The sequence below is a fragment of the Ananas comosus genome, linkage group 3, assembly GCF_001540865.1.
Source record: "Ananas comosus cultivar F153 linkage group 3, ASM154086v1, whole genome shotgun sequence".
NCBI lineage: Eukaryota > Viridiplantae > Streptophyta > Magnoliopsida > Poales > Bromeliaceae > Ananas > Ananas comosus.
The window spans coordinates 14,702,971-14,721,475 of NC_033623.1; the positions used below are offsets into that span (position 1 = coordinate 14,702,971).

Genomic DNA, 18,505 nt, shown 5'->3' on the forward strand with positions numbered 1-18,505 from the left:
TTATGAAATTTAGTTTCCAAATACTTTCAATAGTGTAGATCAAGTCTACGGAGCCGATCGTNGCCCTATTTGTTTTTTTTTTAGACTTTGAAAAATTCTGATATATTCATTAACGGGGTTTTATATATATATATATATTGCCAACAAGGATTGTCAAATAATTATCTTATATTGAAATCCTCATATAACTCTTTTTAAATCTTACAATTTGTACATTAAAATATAATCGTAAGATTCGCCCTATTTGTTTTTTTTTTTAGACTTTGAAAAATTCTGATGTATACGTCAACGGGGTTATATATATATATATATATATATATATCTCAATCCGACCATATGATAGCCATCGTGCCTCCGAAAGCACGATGGTTCAACAAAAGTTACTACGCTTAGAATGCTAATATAAAATTACATGTTTAACATTCTAAATTTTTTTCAATATACTCCTAAAGTTATATTCTATTAATAAACTGTTAGGAACAACCGTTATATATATATATATATTTTGGGGCAATTACTTATATAGTCTTAAAAAGTTTCAGATTTTTTTTTTGTTTATCCCGCTTAGAATGCTAATATAAAATTACATGTTTAACATTCTAAATTTTTCTCAATATACTCCTAAAGTTATATTCTATTAATAAACTGTTAGGAACAACCGTTATATATATAAAATCACTAATTTGTACTTTTAAATATACCATTTTATCGTCATTATTTTTTTTATTTATTCTTAAGTTAGGGACAAAAGAGTTATTTTTACTTTTTTTTTTTAACTTTGGTAGTAATTTAATCCTAATTTAACTTGAGATGATTTAACAGGTACTAAGCGAGATTTTTTTGAATAATAGAGAAATAGATGAGAGGTATATTTAAAATAAAAAAAGGAGTATATAAGATACTTAAGAAGTTAATTTTGAAGGGTTTATAGGTAACTATCCCTATAATATTATTGTACATCTTAATATTAGTATCATTTGCAACTTAAAAAATAAATAAAACATTAGATTAAAAAACCTCCAACTTTAGTACGTACGTAGTACTATAAAAATTAATAATTTTATTCAATTTTTATGGTTGTAATGTGTTGAATTTAATAAGCTTCAACAGCAAACTTATGTCAGCAAAATTTTATAACTGAATTTAATAATTATTTAGTTTTTTTAATATATTTGACTCAAGGACAAAGAATACAATAGAATTAATTAATACAATTTTTAATTAGAAAAAACAACAGAGACAAAGACTAACATACATCTATGCCTTTTGTAATATATTTAGCCTAGAATCTTACATTCTTTTAGTTTTTCTGCAATTGCACGTATGATTAAAACCGGACGATCTCATATTTCCAAAGGAGTTGGTGCGTAGTTCAGAGAAACTCAAACAATTGTTCCCGCAACAACCAAGCAAAGCCTAGTTTGATTATATAGTAAAATTTGTTTTAATCTTTTCTTTCTATAAGCCATAAATTACAGTCGCAAATGCAGTTAAAATATATTTCTTTCGTGGTAATTATATCCGTAATTTTAAAATATTGAAGGAGAAAAAAAAATGTAACTATTTCACTGCATTATCAAACTAGGCCTAAGACTAAAATTAGAAATGCTAAGGTGAATGGCAAGTTAATAAAATAAAGATCGAAGACTTAATTTGAACTAACAGATTATTTATTTTATTTGCATTATAGTTGGATACTTTTTTCACTGATTTCTGTCGTGGTTGGCTACTCTACTCTTGTCATATGAGAAATGGCATAAGAGTGAAGTTGAATTTTTAAATTTATGTAAAAAATGTATAAAATTTATCTGAATTCTGGATAATTTTCATTTGATTATTTAATGTTTTATAATTTTAATTTTACTATCTAATCTTTTAATTTGTTTGATTCAAGTCGGTCAATAAAATTTTAACTTTAAATTTTGAATGGATCGTTTATATTTGCCGGTTTAATTAGTTTATTACGTATAATTCTCGCAACTATAAATTTATTAAAAATAAATAATTAGTTTAAATTTTAAATTAAAATGTCGTTAACTAACTTAAATCAACCAAATTGAAACGTTGGATAGTAAAATTAAATTTTAAAAGATTTGATAAATCAAAATGTTCCATAATTTAATTAAGTTTCGTATATTTTTATCTAAAATATATTTTGCTAGTACTCCTTTCACCGTCGCTAGATTTTGAAACTTAATTTGATCTCCTTCTTAATTAGAAAATATAATATTCTTGATAAACATTAGGAACTTCCTAACCTTTCAGTAAGAAAAGAGATTATAACAACATTATATTAAGATTTCGTTAAAAATTACGAAGAGATTGTATTTCATACAGCACAAACAATATGACAAAAAATTAATATATTTATTATTGTACATAATATCATATTCTAATAATGAGTTGGCTATAATTATTTTCTACGATCCTATAAGAAAATAAAAAAAAAAAATCTCTGTACGCTTTTATTCCAACCCTCTTTAGCCTAACAATATTTAGAGGGCATTTGAATTAATGAATCTGTAGATTCAACGTAACTCAAGTGCAGTAGTACTTGAGTTTTTCTGAAGTATGATTATTTTTATGTTGTTTATTTTGACGTAATCCGTACAGTTTGAAAGTTAAATTCAATTACTTCTTATGTTTGTTTTGATGTAACTTGGTGCTGGTGAAATTAATTTTTTGAGTTTCATTTTTAGTTTCGATGTAAGTAAGTGAATTTTATTATTTTTTAAATATAGTGGTAAATTTATCACTATAAAATTTAACCTATTATATAATTATTTTTTTTATTATTTAAAGGTAATCATAATTTATTATAAATAAGGTAATTTTAACTTATTATAAAGGAAGTAGAGTTTAGATTTTACTATTTAATAAATTTTTTAGAGGAGGTTTAGTGTGACAGAAGTCGAGTTCGACACTTTAGAGGAGAAAGTCGAGAATGAGCAAAATAGGAGTCTAACGTAACTTAAATTATATTATATTTTTAATTTATATTAAAATAAATAATAAAAGTGATGAAACTTAAGTTCCATCACTCCACTTACGTGGAAACAAGCCGACCGCAGGTGAACCACAATAAAACATTTTTAATTGTAGGAGAAAGTTCTAAACATCCCACTATATTATACCTACTAAAGCATCGACATAGTTATTTTCTAATCCATTTAGTATATCTTATGCTATAACCTCCACCATACAAAACTTATTCTGCAGCAACTTTATTGGCAACAAGTCAACGAAATCAAAATTTCAAAAGATACATTCTAATTTAAACTTTAGCGTTTTTAGGCACAAAATTGAGTGAATCAGAAAACTACCATTCCCGCCCTATAAAACGCCCCGTTGGTCCCCCGTTCCATTCAAACACAACCCCCCCTACCCCCACGGGCACACACCCTTCTCCTCTCCATCCAACTCGATCCTTTCTCTTCATTAACTCCGCCCCTCTCCTCTGCTCTGCTCCCATTTAGTACTTCACCAAACACTTTTTAACCTCTCCACACAAGCGAAAGAGGAAGGAGAGACCCGACAACAATGGCCCCTCTCCCCGAGACCAACGGCGGCGGCGGCGGCGGTGGCGAGACCCTCTCCGACGCCTGGGACTACAAGGGCCGTCCCGCCGCGCGGTCCCGCACCGGCGGTTGGACCTGCGCCGCCACGATTCTAGGTTCGGTAGAGCACTTGATTTTTTCAATTCAACACGCTTACTGTTGTAGCTGCTAACGAAAACCGGCCATGAGAAGGTGTCGAGCTCTGCGAGAGGCTGACGACGCTGGGCATCGCGGTGAACCTCGTGACTTACCTCACCGGGACTATGCACCTCGGAAACGCCGTCTCGGCCAACGCCGTCACCAACTTCCTCGGGACCTCCTTCATGCTCTGCCTCCTCGGCGGCTTCGTCGCCGACACCTACCTCGGCCGTTACCTCACCATCGCCATCTTCACCGCCGTCCAGGCGTCAGTAAGTATCCTTTCTCAGGAAAAAAAAAAAAAAAAAACTATCTCCGCATCAATTTTTATCATTATAACCGATCGTCTCTAAAGCAAGAGGCAAAAAGTTTGATGATTGGTATTCAAGATTTTAAGTTCGAATTCTAGTTGATTCACATTTTCAACTAAATTTATTTCTAAAATAAAATAAATCGAAACAGATAGCGTGCTATCTATCTCTCAATAAAAAAATAAAAATAAAAATAAAAATTATCATTATACACAGGGATTGAAATAGTCCCCGGATCCTCTCAATTTCCACTATTTGATTGATCGACGGTCGAATTTTAATATTAAAATCGTTCTTTTCGGTTTTAGCTGGGTTTGATTTCTGACGCGCAGGGTGTTGAATTGTTTGGTCTGAATATTTAAGGGGGTGACGATACTGACGATATCGACGGCGGCGTCCGGGCTGCGGCCGCCGCGGTGCGCGGACCCGTCGGGCGCCTCGGCGGCCTGCGTGCGCGCGGACGGGGCGCAGCTCGGGGTGCTGTACCTGGGGCTGTACCTGACGGCGCTGGGCACCGGCGGGCTCAAGTCGAGCGTGTCGGGGTTCGGGTCGGACCAGTTCGACGAGGGCGACGGCGGCGAGAAGCGGCGGATGATGACGTTCTTCAGCTGGTTCTTCTTCTTCATCAGCCTCGGCTCGCTGCTCGCCGTCACCGTGCTCGTCTACATTCAAGACAACCTGGGCCGCCAGTGGGGTTACGGGATCTGCGCCGTCGCAATTCTCATCGGCTTAGCCGTGTTCTTGTCGGGGACCCGGCGGTACCGGTTTAAGAAGCTGGTCGGGAGCCCGCTGACGCAGATCGCCGCCGTGGTGGCGGCGGCGTGGCATAAGAGGGGCCTGGAGTTGCCGTCCGATCCGTCGATGCTTTACGACGTAAACGATGCGGCCGAGGCCGGAGAGAAGGCCAAGGCCAAGCAGAAGCAGCCCCACACCAAGCAATACCGGTAAGCGCTTCCCACATCCTCCCTCCTCCTCCTGCTGCTGCTATTTTGATAGTTTGTTAAAATTTTTAGTATTAAACAAAATATATAATAAAAATAAAATTACAAATTTTTTAAATTTATTTTTGAGTGCACAGATAGCATATTTTTTTTTTAACAAGTATCTGGATGCATTATTATTAGTGTTATTCTAGAATGTTCCTGGTTGGGTCTAATTAAGTAGTTTGTAGGTATATGCAGTAAATATGGTTTGGGAAGTTGATGATTGTTAGTTGCACCAAGCTTAATTTGATTTATTCCATACTTTCCTATTAAATGGGGATAGAGTTTTACCCTTCCTGGAGCGCTGCTCGGAGCGCTCTAGAATGTCAACAGCCCTATAGCCTTGGAAAACCCTTGAGTGCGGAGCTCTCCCACGGCACCCGTGGGGAGCTCTAATCCGTGATCCGTCGTCACGTGTCACTTTTATCTTTATATAATAATTATATTTTTTTTTTCAGTATTTAATTCTTTTTGTAGATTTTGATGTTAAAAAAATCTAAAAGTCTATTGAATAGAGACAAAACTAATACGCGACAGCAGTTTAAGGGTTCTTCAACGAGACGTTGTCGGAAATCTTTCTGCTCAAGTTCTATTCCATAGGCTTGAGTTTGTAGTTACTATGCGTGGAATTGAAAAGTTATGAATTCGTGTCTCGGAGAGGGAAAAAATTAATATGAATAGAATTGTACAAACCGGACAGGCTTTCGATTAGGAATGCGAATGGATCTGAATTGGTAGAGCTCATGTTTCGATCCGTCCTAAATAGAGTGATAAGTAGATGTCAACATCAGAGAAAATTAAGAATAATCCGTCCATACTTTTCACACTAGCGTAGAGACATCGAATAGAAATTTCCTTTGTATTATTCTACTCAGACTCCCTCACCGTACGCATCTCACCATTTCTTTTCCGAACTGGGACAAACAAGCTAGAGTAAAGCTCTAAAACGCTTTCAAAATCTCGAAGTGACAATTGCATCTCTGCTCAACGCAAAAAAAAAGAAAAAAAAGAAAAAAAAAAAAGGGGGCTATTGCAGGGGATGCTTAGCTTGTTCAGACTAAGACCTTATAAATTACAATCATATGAGACGCACACAAGCTGGAAAATCAATATTGTCCCAAAAATAGGATACTCGTGGTCCCAGTAAATAGGATAATACTCAAGTTGGATATTCTAAAATCATTAACTAGAACAATTCTCTACAACGAAGCAACCAACTATCCTTAAATAATTGCACTAAATGCATACAGATATATATATATATATATATATATAGATATGTACATAGTCAAAATTAATTATTAGCATGGGTCGTATAAAGTTGCCCTTTTCCTGTGACTGGTTAGCAGAATCAGACGAAGAAATTATACTCGCAGGCCCCACACACAGCGTGTATGTGTTGTACCCCGTGAGGGATCAATTATGCAGGAAGGGTTGATTTCAACCCACTCTAATCCTTATACTTAGAAAGTGATGTTTTTTTATTTTTTGAGAGAGACAGGTTTGCTATCCGCTTCTTTTATTTCATTCAAAAATAAATTTAATTAATTAAGTTTAAAATTTTAAATATCAACTATCAAATTTTTTATCATGACGATCAAACTAATTAATTAGAAGTGAGATTCTCATAAGCTTTTCTGGAGGATACTCGATCTCCACTACCTTTTAACGTTGAATTAACTCCTACCAATTACCTTCCATTGACTCTTGATTAGATGGCTTGACTTAGTTTTAGAAATATTATCTGTTGAAATGATTGAAAATTTTTTTTTTATTTTCCTCTTATTATGCTTGCTTAGAAATTGCGTGCTTTTTTTTACTCTTTTTTCTTTTCCTTTTCTTTTAAGAAATTAACTTATAGATATCGATAACATCTTTGGTGCGATCTGAATTTAGAATTTGGAGTCCGAAATAAAATCCATGAACCAATAACATTAGTTACTTAGGAAAAAAAAAATTTGGACTGAAGCTGCATGCAGCATTGTGTCTTGTGAATCACCATGAGTTCACGTAGCGCATAGATATCGCAGTCTCTGACAGTTTTTAGTTTAAGACCGAGATTTTATAGAATTTTAGTTTGAGAAGAACAGTCATGAAAGGAGCATAACTTAATGATATTCCCTGTACTCAGCTACATTCAAAAGTAAACTTGGTGTAAAAATTATCTTAGCAGAACACTAATTATTCTTGGTTCAAGTTGAAGCTCATAATAATATATTTATCCTGGTGGGCGCCTCATAGGTTTGTCATGCGTGTACGAAATTCGATATAATTAAGCTCCACATGGTTGTGAGTGAGAAGGTCTCCTCGTTATTTAATTTCCTCCTTCACCACTTTCAAAGCAAATATTATTATATACTTTGCATAGATTCTCTGTTTAAGTGATGAGGCTGGGTTCAATGTGAACTGGGTACGAGCTGGTCACTTATTAGATAGTTGATACCTCCCCAAATAGATTTTCCCCCCACCCCCCAAAAAGAGAAAAGGAAAAAAAAAAAGATGTTGGTACAGAAAATAATAGTAAGTAATGGTATTTAAAGGTATGGTTACCACCTAAAGATGTTGGTACAGAAAATATTAATTATAGTAATTGGTGGTATTTAAAGGGGCGGGGGGGGTGTTAACAACAAAATGTTTCCATCACGTGAGGTGGGCGATGGAGAAAACGCATCACCATATGTACCTCATTGAAAGGACAAGTATTATATATTGTTAGCCTTTTCTTTTTAAAATAAAATATATATAATCAGATGCGGCTGCAAAAAGCAACGATTCCATTACTTATCTTCTGAGATTCGAACGCAATGATATCACATAGTAAGAAATAACGAGTCTAAAACTGATGTGGCTATTAATAAAAGTTAGGAATATATAGTTTCGTAAAGTTTTCCGCAAACCTATCAAATAGCAAATATATTATTATAAAATTTAATTTTTTATATTTATTTTTTAAAAAATTCAGTAATATTTATATTTGTCATCTTGATTTGTTATCGTTAGATTACTATTTATTTTTAATAAAAAATAAGTGAAATGATATTCTTATCATCACAAATATATATGCATGTCCAAAAACCCCAACAGTTAGGATTATAAAAAAATATTTTCTCATAAATTCCTAATGGTTATCTTCTTCCTTTATTACTGAAATGTTTATAATATACGAGAAATAAAAATATCAATTTATCTTATTTGCCAATCATAATTAAGTATTTTATCTATAGTTAACTATATATTTCTAACGGATTCTAACAATAGCGGTATATTTAAAAATGTTAGGATTTTTGTAGGAATAAATATAAAAAATTAAAATTTGCAAGAATATATTTACTATTTGATATGTTTACAGTAGTTGTATGCAATTATTTATAAAAGTTAATAGTTTTATTTGCTCGTCTTACGTAATCAAACTTGGTTATTATCTCAAATTTTACGTACCTATTTCTTACTTTAAATTTATATATATATTTTAAGCCTAGTTAGATTATTGAATAAAAGGAGCGAGAAAAGTGATTGCTATAGTCAGGTTCTCGTTTTTGATAATTAGGAAAATAGGGCGAGAAAAGTCTTCTCTAGATAATAGACAATTAAACAAACTCGCATAAAAAAAATCACGAAATATATATAAATATATATTCTCTGTTTTTCACTATCTTCTTAATTTACTCAATCAAAATAGCCAATGCCATACGACATTACGTAATTGATAATTAATCTGTGATAATGGTGTTTTGTAAAAGAGTTTTCTTTGGAGTATAGAGCGTGAGAAAACGAGAGAAAATTATATTTTGAAATAAAGGTTTCATTTGAGGATGACTTAAAAGAGTATCACAAGACTCGCACCACAAGAGTCTCGCCGAATTTCTACACAGGGAGTCTAGATCAAAACCTAACTGCGACCATTTTCACCACCGATACAAGTCATTCATATTCTATGATTGTTTGAAATAATTGGTTTGAACGATGCGCTATCCAATCATTCTTGAAAAATTATTAAGAACAAATACAAGGGATCGACAAGTTGCAGCTTGTCTCTTATCTTGCCTACCAGTACTAGCTATCTTGGCTTTCACTTGTGTGGTCTCCACCGTGCATGGTCCATGAAACAGCTCGAAAATTTTGTTTATTTTCGGCGAAAGCACTGTCGTAACAGTTCTAAGATTGTTCTTACTACTAGTAATGTTACACTTACCGCACTACAAATCCCGAATTTTTGAATTTGATGATGATTCAAAACTTTTTGAATTATCGCTCTTTTCGTTTTACATCATTTTAGTAAGTAACAGGGTACAATTTCCTGCGTTCGTCATTTATCCATAGCTTTCGCGCAAAGATCATATCTGAATTTTATGCCTAGCTAGGTTCTAGTAATAACAGAAGACCTTCTCAACAACATTTGATCCGTGACTAGTGCTACAGTTCCTTGCTGATCGTTTGTGCTGCACCATATATACTTGCAGTTTCCTAGACCGGGCCGCGATCATCGAAGATGACGCCTCGGCAGCCAAGACTCTGCCGGCCAACTGGCGGCTCTCGACCCTCACAGATGTCGAAGAAGTAAAGCAAGTGGTCCGGATGCTCCCTACATGGGCCACCACCATCATGTTCTGGACCGTCTACGCCCAGATGACCACGTTCTCCGTGTCACAGGCCACCACCATGGACCGCCACATCGGCCCGTCCTTTGAAATCCCCGCGGGCTCCCTCACCGTATTCTTCGTTGGCTCCATCCTCCTAACGGTCCCCGTTTACGACCGCCTTGTCGTCCCGACCGTCCGCCGCTTGACCCACAATCCCCACGGCCTCACCCCTCTCCAGCGCATCTTCGTCGGTCTCGTCGTCTCCATCATCGCCATGGTCGCTGCCGCCCTCACCGAGCGCAAGCGCCTCCATGCCGTCCACGAAGGTACCTACGGACATTACGTAACGATTCAAACCGATGCCTCTTTTTATAGGAACGGTGTTTTAATCATTTATATTCAACAGGCGCCCCGACCTTGAGTGTGTTCTGGCTGGTCCCGCAATTCTTTCTGGTGGGCGCCGGCGAGGCGTTCACTTACATCGGCCAACTGGACTTCTTCCTAAGAGAGTGCCCGAAAGGGATGAAGACGATGAGCACGGGGCTGTTCCTCAGCACGCTATCGCTCGGCTTCTTCCTCAGCTCGGCCCTGGTGAGCATAGTTCACGCCGTGACTGGCGAGAGCGGTAAAGGCGCGTGGCTCGCCGATAACCTCGACGACGGCAAGCTCTACAACTTCTATTGGCTTCTCGCCGTCCTGAGCGTAATAAATCTCGGTTTCTTCTTGCTGTCGGCCAAGGGGTACATCTACAAGGAGAAGCTGATTGGGGCCGACGGCGCGGAATTGGAGGAAGATGCCTTTTGTCATGCATAAATGTAATCTTTATCTTTATGTGTGTCTTTCTCTACGTAATTTTAACTAATCAAGAGTAATTCTAGCTGTAACGTATCATTGCCTTGTAGAAGTAGTTTGTGGTGTGATCCGCTGTAATCCGTTCATAAAGTTAAAATTTTGGGCGCGCATGTTTTTTTCTTTTTTTTTGGTTTATTATTATTTTCGTTGATTGTTGATCAAAAGATGTGCCTTTTGGTTCAATAACCGTGAAGGACAGTTACAAGTTACAACACACGCAAGAGTGTCAAAATTGGGAACCGTCCCCCACCCACATTTTGCAACTTTACAACCTTTTAACTAACTCCACTTCAAATCCAACCAACAATTGAAGGGGATTAGCCATGGAACGGCCTTTCACAGTGCTCGAGAAGAAATTGGCCGAATTGGAATCTCAACTCACCGAACTACTCGTCGGCTCGGCCGACGACGAGAGCCCCGACGGGACGGCCTGCTGCCGGCAAAGTGCCTTCAAGGAGGCGCGCCCGCGAATTGAGTTTCTCAAAACACTTCTTGCCGCCGAGAAGGAATGCCATCCTTGCGAGGGGCCGGTGCACCTCGCACACATAGAGGAGAGGCTGGCGGCCGTTGATGGCGCCTTTCGCAAGTGGGTCGATTGCGTCGTCACCCCGGAAGTCGACTTCCGCGAGCTCTTGGTGTGTTCCTGCACCGATGCTTGCTTTAGCGAGGAAGGGATGGAAGAAGACGATAGCGTGAGAGAGGAAGCCGAGTGTTTCGTTCCGCCGATGAGCAAGGATGTCGAGATTTTAGAATTAGGAGGAGGTGAGAGGGACGAGAGAGAAAGCGAAAAAGAAGAGAGGAAGCATTGGGGGTTTTACTGCAGGCATTTGGGTTTTCTCAGCATTGCAGCAGCAGCAGCGGCGGCGGCGATCGGTCATATAGCCATGAAGTTTGGTAGTGTAGAAGAGGATGTTTTTCTTGTCCCAACCTGAGATAGTTTCCCTGAGTAGTTTTGAATTCTATTAATCTTCGGAGTTATTATTTTGACTAAGGTATCTGAAACTTTGTTACAGTGTAAATCGTTTCTATTCTCAGCGAATGAAGTAACAATGAAGAGAGTTGATCTACATCAGGTTTGGACTATGCACCACACTTCCTATTTTTCTTCTGAAAAACTTAGGAACCTTCTAATCAGGATATTGAACAAAGAAAATAACAGGATTTTCATCAGCATCGTCTAGCAGGAATATGGATATTGCTGTAACTGAACGTAGAACAATAGGAAGGATTTAAATTCTATGCACTGCGGATCATTCAAAAGAATTTCATACACAAAAAATCTGGAAAAAAAAAAAACTAGCAATACACACAAACAATCCTTTAATTTGACAGCAAGATTAAGCACAAAACCTATTACTTTTCTGTTACTTTTTTCTATTACTTCTTATCTCTTCACTTCCTTCTCAATAGAGGAGGAACAATCTGGCTTCACAAAGAAAAGAAAAGAAAAAAAACAAATGGGGGTATACTTCCAGTGTAATCTGTGTGTGTAAATGCTGCTACATTTTCTTTATCAAGTACCCAAAGAGGATGCCTAGCATCAGCACAATCACCACGAACGTGACAGAGTAACCTCGACGAACTCTTGCTCTTTCTTTTCTCAGCAGTCCCTGTAACAGAAGTTCACAAAAATCCAATGTTCATGAATTGTTAAAAAATAATAATAATACAAAAAAAAACAGAGGTTGAGGGGGAAAAAAGAAAAAAGGAACCAAAACAAAACAAAACAAAACAAAACAAGAGCTCTGTGACCGCCAACCCTAGTTTATTAGAGCGCAATCGTAGTATATCAAGAACAGTAAAAACAACGAAACATGGAACTCCAATAAATTCTACTCATTCTGGCAATCATTGGACTTTAAATGTCTCCTGAAACAAAAACTTCGAAAAAATGACAATTTCAACCTACATAAAATTTCAATCACTTAATAGCACAGTGATATTATAGCTACAATAAAGGGCCATTTTTTTCCACATCGGGGACTCACAAGAGAATATACACATATGTATTTATTCTTAATATGAAAAGCCCAATAAAAAAAGAACAAGCCATCCAGAAAGTCTAAAATCACAAAATGAGATTATACTAAATTTATTAACAACCTTTCATTTTGTATCTGAAGATAACTCTAGGAGAACGAAGGATGAAAGAAGTTAATCATAGAAAAGTGAATCATACCAGCTGTTGCCGCAGTTTCTGATTTTGCTCAATGGCATCTGCTTTCTCTTGTGTCAGCTTTGCTATAAGCGGTAGTGCCTAGAGAATCGAAAAGTTGGAAAAATGTTATTGCCAGGTATATCGACATATTTGTACCTATACCCACATGGATATTTTCGTGTGCATTTAACACCAAACCTTCAGTATATTAGACATCAAAGTTCTGTAAGATATAGCGGCATGTCATACAAATCCTGTAGACTCCTAGTTTGGATTAGAGAAGCATCATATCATGTAACTCCATAGCTTACAACAGATATTTACTCAATCATTTGACAAGTTCGTCACGAATATTCACCTACTCAACTTAAAATTCATAAGGAGAAAAACATCTCAGCATCTAATCTGTAGTACTCAACAGGTATATCTCCAAATCTTGATACATCAGGTGAAACTCCTGACATTATTCAATGGCTATCAGTGGTTAAAGATGCCTTCACATAATATGCATCCATCACATATACTGATCATGCTATCCGTAAATGCATTGAAATAATAATAATGGCTATTAGATTTACTGGAATGGCATGTAGCTATTTACTCGAAAGTTGTCTTCCTATGTTCCACTTTTAATAACCCGTGACAGATAAACAAATGCTACAATAAAGATTGTGTGCGGCGGTACTAGAGAGGGTGGGTACTGTGGCGGTACCATACTGAAATCTTCCAAGCTGAATCTTGCCATAATTCACAAATAGGCAGCCACTAAATGTCATGACAAAGGTCTAATGCTAACATCATTATGTGAATCAAACTAGCATAAGCAAAACTGACACAAAGACATTGCTTTACCTAATCTATATTATTTCTTATGTTGTACAATAAGTTTTGTAGATGTATGAGACCGCTATGTTTCGCCTCCAACTGACAAATTTATTACTATAATAAAACCAAAAGCATCGTAGATGCATGTAAGAATTTCTTAAAAGGTACAACAAATATAAGATCAAATATTCACCTCTGAAGTCTTTTCCACGGAGGCTCCTTCCTGGAACTTTACAGCCTGAAATTAAATAAATAGACTTGAGTATGCATCCCAAGAACAAACAAAGAAGAAAGAAAAAGGAACTAACAAGTATTACTGAAACTTTGTTCAGAAAACAAATATGAGAGAAATAAGGTGGAAGCAGAACACAACAAAAACTACATACACTATCAAACATGGATGAACTTTGTGCCTCGTCTAACATAGATGATGTCGGAGAAGATTCTTCTTCCACTTCCTCCGGGACTGGCGACGGAGGATTAGCAGGAATATAAACTACTCGCAGCTTAAACTCCTCGACAACCTTACCCGGTGCTTTATTGAACTTAGGGGGAAAAAAAAAAAACAGAAATGTTACACTGAAAATACATCAAAATAATGCAAATCACTATGAAGAGTAAAATTACAGAATATATATCAAACCTACCATCTCGGAGACGACCTCCCTGTTTGTTGCACCATCCTCAGCCACAGCACTCTGCACAAGGAATTTATCTTTGCAATGGTAGTCGGGCGGAATTTCCTTCTGTGCTTGCATTGTAACTGTCACGAAGAAAACAAGAATCGAGATCCAGCGAACATACGTACGTAACTAATCAATGACCGTGCAAAACTTGATCAAATTGGAGAATTGCGCTTTTATAGTATTAAAAAGAATCTCACTGGTGACATTGCATGTAGTTCCGGGCGAAATAATTCCATTGTTCGGGCGCACAGAATACTTCTTTGGGTTAGTTGTTTTAATCTGAAAAGATAGCATATCGGCATATACGAAATCGACAATGAAAGAACAAATTTAAGAAATATAGTTGTAATTCTAAAGAGAGAAAGCTTACAGGATATTAAATAGGAACCCCAAAAAATAAAAAAATCACCTTGAAAGCTACACACTGATCGGTCTTGTTGGTCAGCTGCATGCAACAAGAACTCTGCCTTCTGAGCTCAACTTCTCACGACGAACAGTTGGTGATCATAATACACAAATTTATCATCAGTAAAACTAGTTCAAGATATTCTATATATATAATATAAAACAAAAAAAACAATTAGAGTTAAGGTGTAGGTAATTTCCAATTGATTAAACATGCCATCTAATATCATCTACAACAGATCACAGCTCACAGATCGATTGGATAACCAATACCCAACAGAGAAAAGCATCTAAAATCTCTGAACCAACACCAATCTCACCACTCCCACGAATCCCCAAATCCCAAAACCCGCCACAGCGCATCAAAATTTGATCTTTTACCGATTTCTAGAACTCAATCCGCGACATCATGGCGAAAAAACAGATGGGACATCGACAAATGCATCAAAAAGGAAGACCTTTTTCACGACAACTTCAGGAAAAGGGGTGGGGGGGTGTGGGGGAGAAATCGACTCACAAGGGATCTTGAGCTCCGAGGGTTGGACTTTGAGAAGAGTATTGCTCATGATCGCGAGACCGAATTGCTTCTTTTAATCGCGCATAAACGGGGAAAGAAGCCGAAGATCGACGCGACGACGAAGACGACGGGGAGAAATGATTCTTTCCTCTCTCTCAATGTTTCGTGCTCGGTTGAGCAAAGAATTAACTAATAATAAATTAATTAATAATCCGATGGGGTGGGTGATCAGCAATCACACGACACACGGAGACGAGAGAAGGAGAGGGGCAGGAAAGGTACGATGACTTCGCCTTTTCGCTTTCTTTTACTCTCTCCGTACTCGGAATTCGCCGTTACGTGATCAAATTATTCTTTTATTATATATATTTGGATATAAGCTGTTCATGGTTTGTTAAGCTTTTGCAGTAAATAAAAACTCGAATTACCGATAGTAAAGATATTTGTTAATGATTAGTATGGAAGATCTCAAATTTATAAAGTCGGTTCTTACTTAAAAAAAAAAAAAAAAAAAAAAAAAAAAAACTCCAATTAGGCCTCGGGCCAAAAATAGAGCCCAAGGGGCCGAAAGTTACTATTTTCCATGGCCTTTGGGCGGGCCACAGTACAATATGTCTGATAATGGAAAAAATTTGCACCTAATAAATTAATATTGTAACATAATATAATAATAATAATATATTTGTGCAACAGAAGAATTCATGATTGAATCATAATCAATTTTATTTTATGTTCTAAAACCAACTATCCACGCCACAAGATACACAATTGCTGTTAGTATTTTGGTAGCCTAACACTGCAATTCCCTCAGCAGCTTTTTTTACTGTTGGTGGAACCTTTCTGGATGAGAGAATGGTTAGGCAGCCAGCCAGTCATAATCTATAGTTCTATACGGGAAAGACATGAACTTTGTCAATTCCGAGGAGAATAAGCAAAAATCACAAGCAACAACAGGTATTAAACAAACATTGGAGTATGAAATTAAGGAAGTTATCAGAGGTGATATGCACCACAATCTCAGGAAGAAAGTATCTAAGTTATCACCTTATATTTCCATAGTAACGCCCTCTTTTTGCACAAACCAATTTCGATTTTGTTATATCCTTGACCAGAAGGAAAGTGTAGCATCTAAACAAGGAACTACTCCCAGAATGTCGCAAACGATTAATGGACCAACTACTGCATGTAACACATTGCTCATGAACAAGAGTGACTAGGTAAAGTTGTATAGCTTTGTGAAATTAATAATGAGAGAGAGAGAGAGAGAGAGAGAGAGAGAGAGAGAGAGAGTACCATCTGTAGCCTTAGCCTTTGATACAAATGCAGTTTCTAACCATTGGTTTTCTCATATTCCAGTCTTTTACCATTCATTACATTTACAAATCGGTAGTAGTCCGGCAATTGTCTTTCAAAACCTACTGCAGATTTGTGCCAAAATGTTACAAAATTTTGCGCTTGAGGTTGTGGCGAGGCCACTATTTTGATCCTTAACCCTTGACAAGGGCATGCCATGGGCGTTGGATGCTCGCAAACCAAATACAAGATTGGCCATGAAACAATTGCACTGAAATATGACACGCAGAAATAAAGGAAACATGAAAGGCAGGTTATACCAGTGAGTGACGAAGAATGATAAAAGAACAACAAGCGAGAAAAAGGACGGCAAGAAATCGAGACGGTTTTATCATCTAAACTCCAATGTTATCCTAATAGGTTTCACTTCCCCTCCAAATAAACAACAAAATCACCCCGCACGGAAAAAAATACTCTAAAGAGCAACATGTCTACCATACTATGTGCATCAGTCAAAGAAACCAAAATACTATCCTAGAAAAAAAAAAAAATTAAAACTCCAAAAGTAAACTGAACTTTGGGCTCTTAGAATTATACCGGTGGAACATGACACAGCTTATAGGGGAAACTTTTGTATGCTGACTAAAGATTGAGTAATGACCAATGCAAGAAGTGTACAATGGGCACAAGGCATGATGCTTATATTCAACTGATGGTACCTTATAACATAATTCCCCGATAAAAATGCGGTTAATGCTGGACAAAATAGAGCAAGATTTTTCAACATAAAGTTATTCAAACCTTGGTTTTCTTTCGCCCTCGAAACCTGCAAAGGGAACTAGAGAACAACGCCGAAAATTCTCCTACATAGTTCTTCATGTAACCGACAATGAGAAAAATAAAACTTCATTCCAAGTATCAGGTCAAGTACAATGTTACATTCATAGGTCTCACTTTCCATATGTAGTACCTGCAAAAGCCTTTCGTCGACAATTACAAGTAAATTTAGTTGCTGAAATCAAAATACTCTAGATTGATTATATAACACTTGAAATCCACATTAGTCGTATCTACAAGTTCAACTTATCTTGATTCTTAAAACTTACAAAATTGACTTGAGCTTGAGATTGCATTGAGTTCAAAAGTCGGACTTCAACATCAAAATTATGGCAAGCATCCAATATCAAAATTCTTCAAACCAAAAAAGTTTTCCCGACTTTCAGTTGTTATTGATTAAAGCATCAAATTAAGATCCTTAAGAAGAAAGAGAAAGCAATCGTCTTTCCCTAATACTCGTAATAATCAAACACATTGTTGCGATTCTGAAATTTGAATAACAAATTCAAATTTCTGATAAAGAAACAGAGTTAGATTAAATCAATCGAAGTTACAAAGAATTATAAGACAATTCTGGTATTACGATGTGTTTATATATAAATTTACCAGAAGAAAATCTGAACCCAACAATAAGGAGAGCTAGTAAAAACAAGTAATTCCTCGATCAAAGGAAGGATCTAGAAAACCTCATGGAACGGAAGGTGATGAGAGCCTCTACGACGCCGAGGCACGCTCCGGCGAGGACGTCGAAGACGAAGTGCCTCCCTAGGAGGACCCGCGACGCCGACGTGGCCGCCGACCACAGGAAAACTAGCCGCACCACAAGCTCCGCCCCATCGCCGGCGCCGCCGCCGCCGCGGATCCAGCGGCGGAGGGAGGCGGAGGAGAGGTGGAGGAAGGAGGCGATGAAGAAGACGCGGGAGGAGTGGCCGCTGGGGAAGGACCAGTGGTCGAGGGCGAAGGCGAGGGACATGCCCTTGTTGTAGACGGGGCGGGGGCGGCGAACGAGGTGCTTGAGGAGGCCGACGAGGAGGAGGTCGAGGAGGGAGCCGAGGAGGAGGCCGAGGAGGAGGGAGAAGGCGACGGAGGAGGAGAGGGGGAGGAGGGCGAGCACGACCGGGAACCAGAAGCGGCCGTCGCCGGAGACCTCTAGGGCTTTGAGGAGGGAGCGGGGGACGGGGAGGAAGAGGGAGTGGACGCGGAGGGAGAGGGCGGTGTCGACCGCGACGAGGCGCCGGAGAAGGGAGGAGGAGGGCGACGCCGCTTCGGCGGCGGCGGCCATGGAGGTGAGAGATTTGGTGGTCATCGCGTATCTTTTCCGAGTTTCGCCCGTAGAACAAAAAAAAAAAAAAAAAAATTATAA

The 18,505-nt window shown here is 37.7% G+C and overlaps 3 protein-coding genes across 5 annotated transcripts in view; 1 reads left to right on the plus strand and 2 right to left on the minus strand.

Annotated features, from left to right (window-relative positions):
- On the plus strand, positions 3,356–10,541 carry LOC109707931 (protein NRT1/ PTR FAMILY 6.3-like). Its single transcript, XM_020229474.1, has 5 exons — positions 3,356–3,673; positions 3,750–3,967; positions 4,370–4,950; positions 9,450–9,895; positions 9,976–10,541. Exons 1-5 carry the CDS (start codon positions 3,541–3,543, stop codon positions 10,380–10,382), a joined length of 1,785 nt encoding a protein of 594 aa, XP_020085063.1. The 5' UTR covers positions 3,356–3,540; the 3' UTR covers positions 10,383–10,541.
- On the minus strand, positions 11,672–17,244 carry LOC109708256 (vesicle-associated protein 1-3-like). Of its 2 annotated transcripts, none has more exons than XM_020229930.1 (8): positions 17,107–17,244; positions 14,500–14,570; positions 14,288–14,369; positions 14,052–14,167; positions 13,791–13,949; positions 13,598–13,642; positions 12,601–12,678; positions 11,672–12,031 (listed from the first exon to the last, which is right to left on the minus strand). In XM_020229930.1, the coding sequence occupies exons 2-8, from the start codon at positions 14,539–14,541 to the stop codon at positions 11,921–11,923; spliced, it is 633 nt and encodes a 210-aa protein (XP_020085519.1). In that variant the 5' UTR covers positions 14,542–14,570; positions 17,107–17,244; the 3' UTR covers positions 11,672–11,920. The 2 variants fall into 2 exon arrangements, with proteins under 2 accessions (XP_020085519.1, XP_020085518.1); XM_020229929.1 differs by lacking the exon at positions 17,107–17,244 and adding an exon at positions 15,013–15,278.
- LOC109708255 (probable lipid phosphate phosphatase beta) overlaps positions 16,366–18,505 on the minus strand; it is a 2,363-nt gene continuing 223 nt past the window's right edge. The window contains exons 2-4 of one of the 2 annotated variants that reach the window (XM_020229928.1): positions 17,829–18,479; positions 17,107–17,168; positions 16,366–16,427 (exon numbers count right to left, since the gene is read on the minus strand). In XM_020229928.1, the coding sequence (XP_020085517.1) occupies positions 17,144–17,168; positions 17,829–18,448 (645 nt within the window). In that variant the 5' untranslated portion in view covers positions 18,449–18,479 and the 3' untranslated portion in view covers positions 16,366–16,427; positions 17,107–17,143. Of the gene's footprint in view, positions 16,428–17,106; positions 17,286–17,828; positions 18,480–18,505 lie in introns of those variants that run through there. The other variant, XM_020229926.1, reaches the window with a different exon arrangement.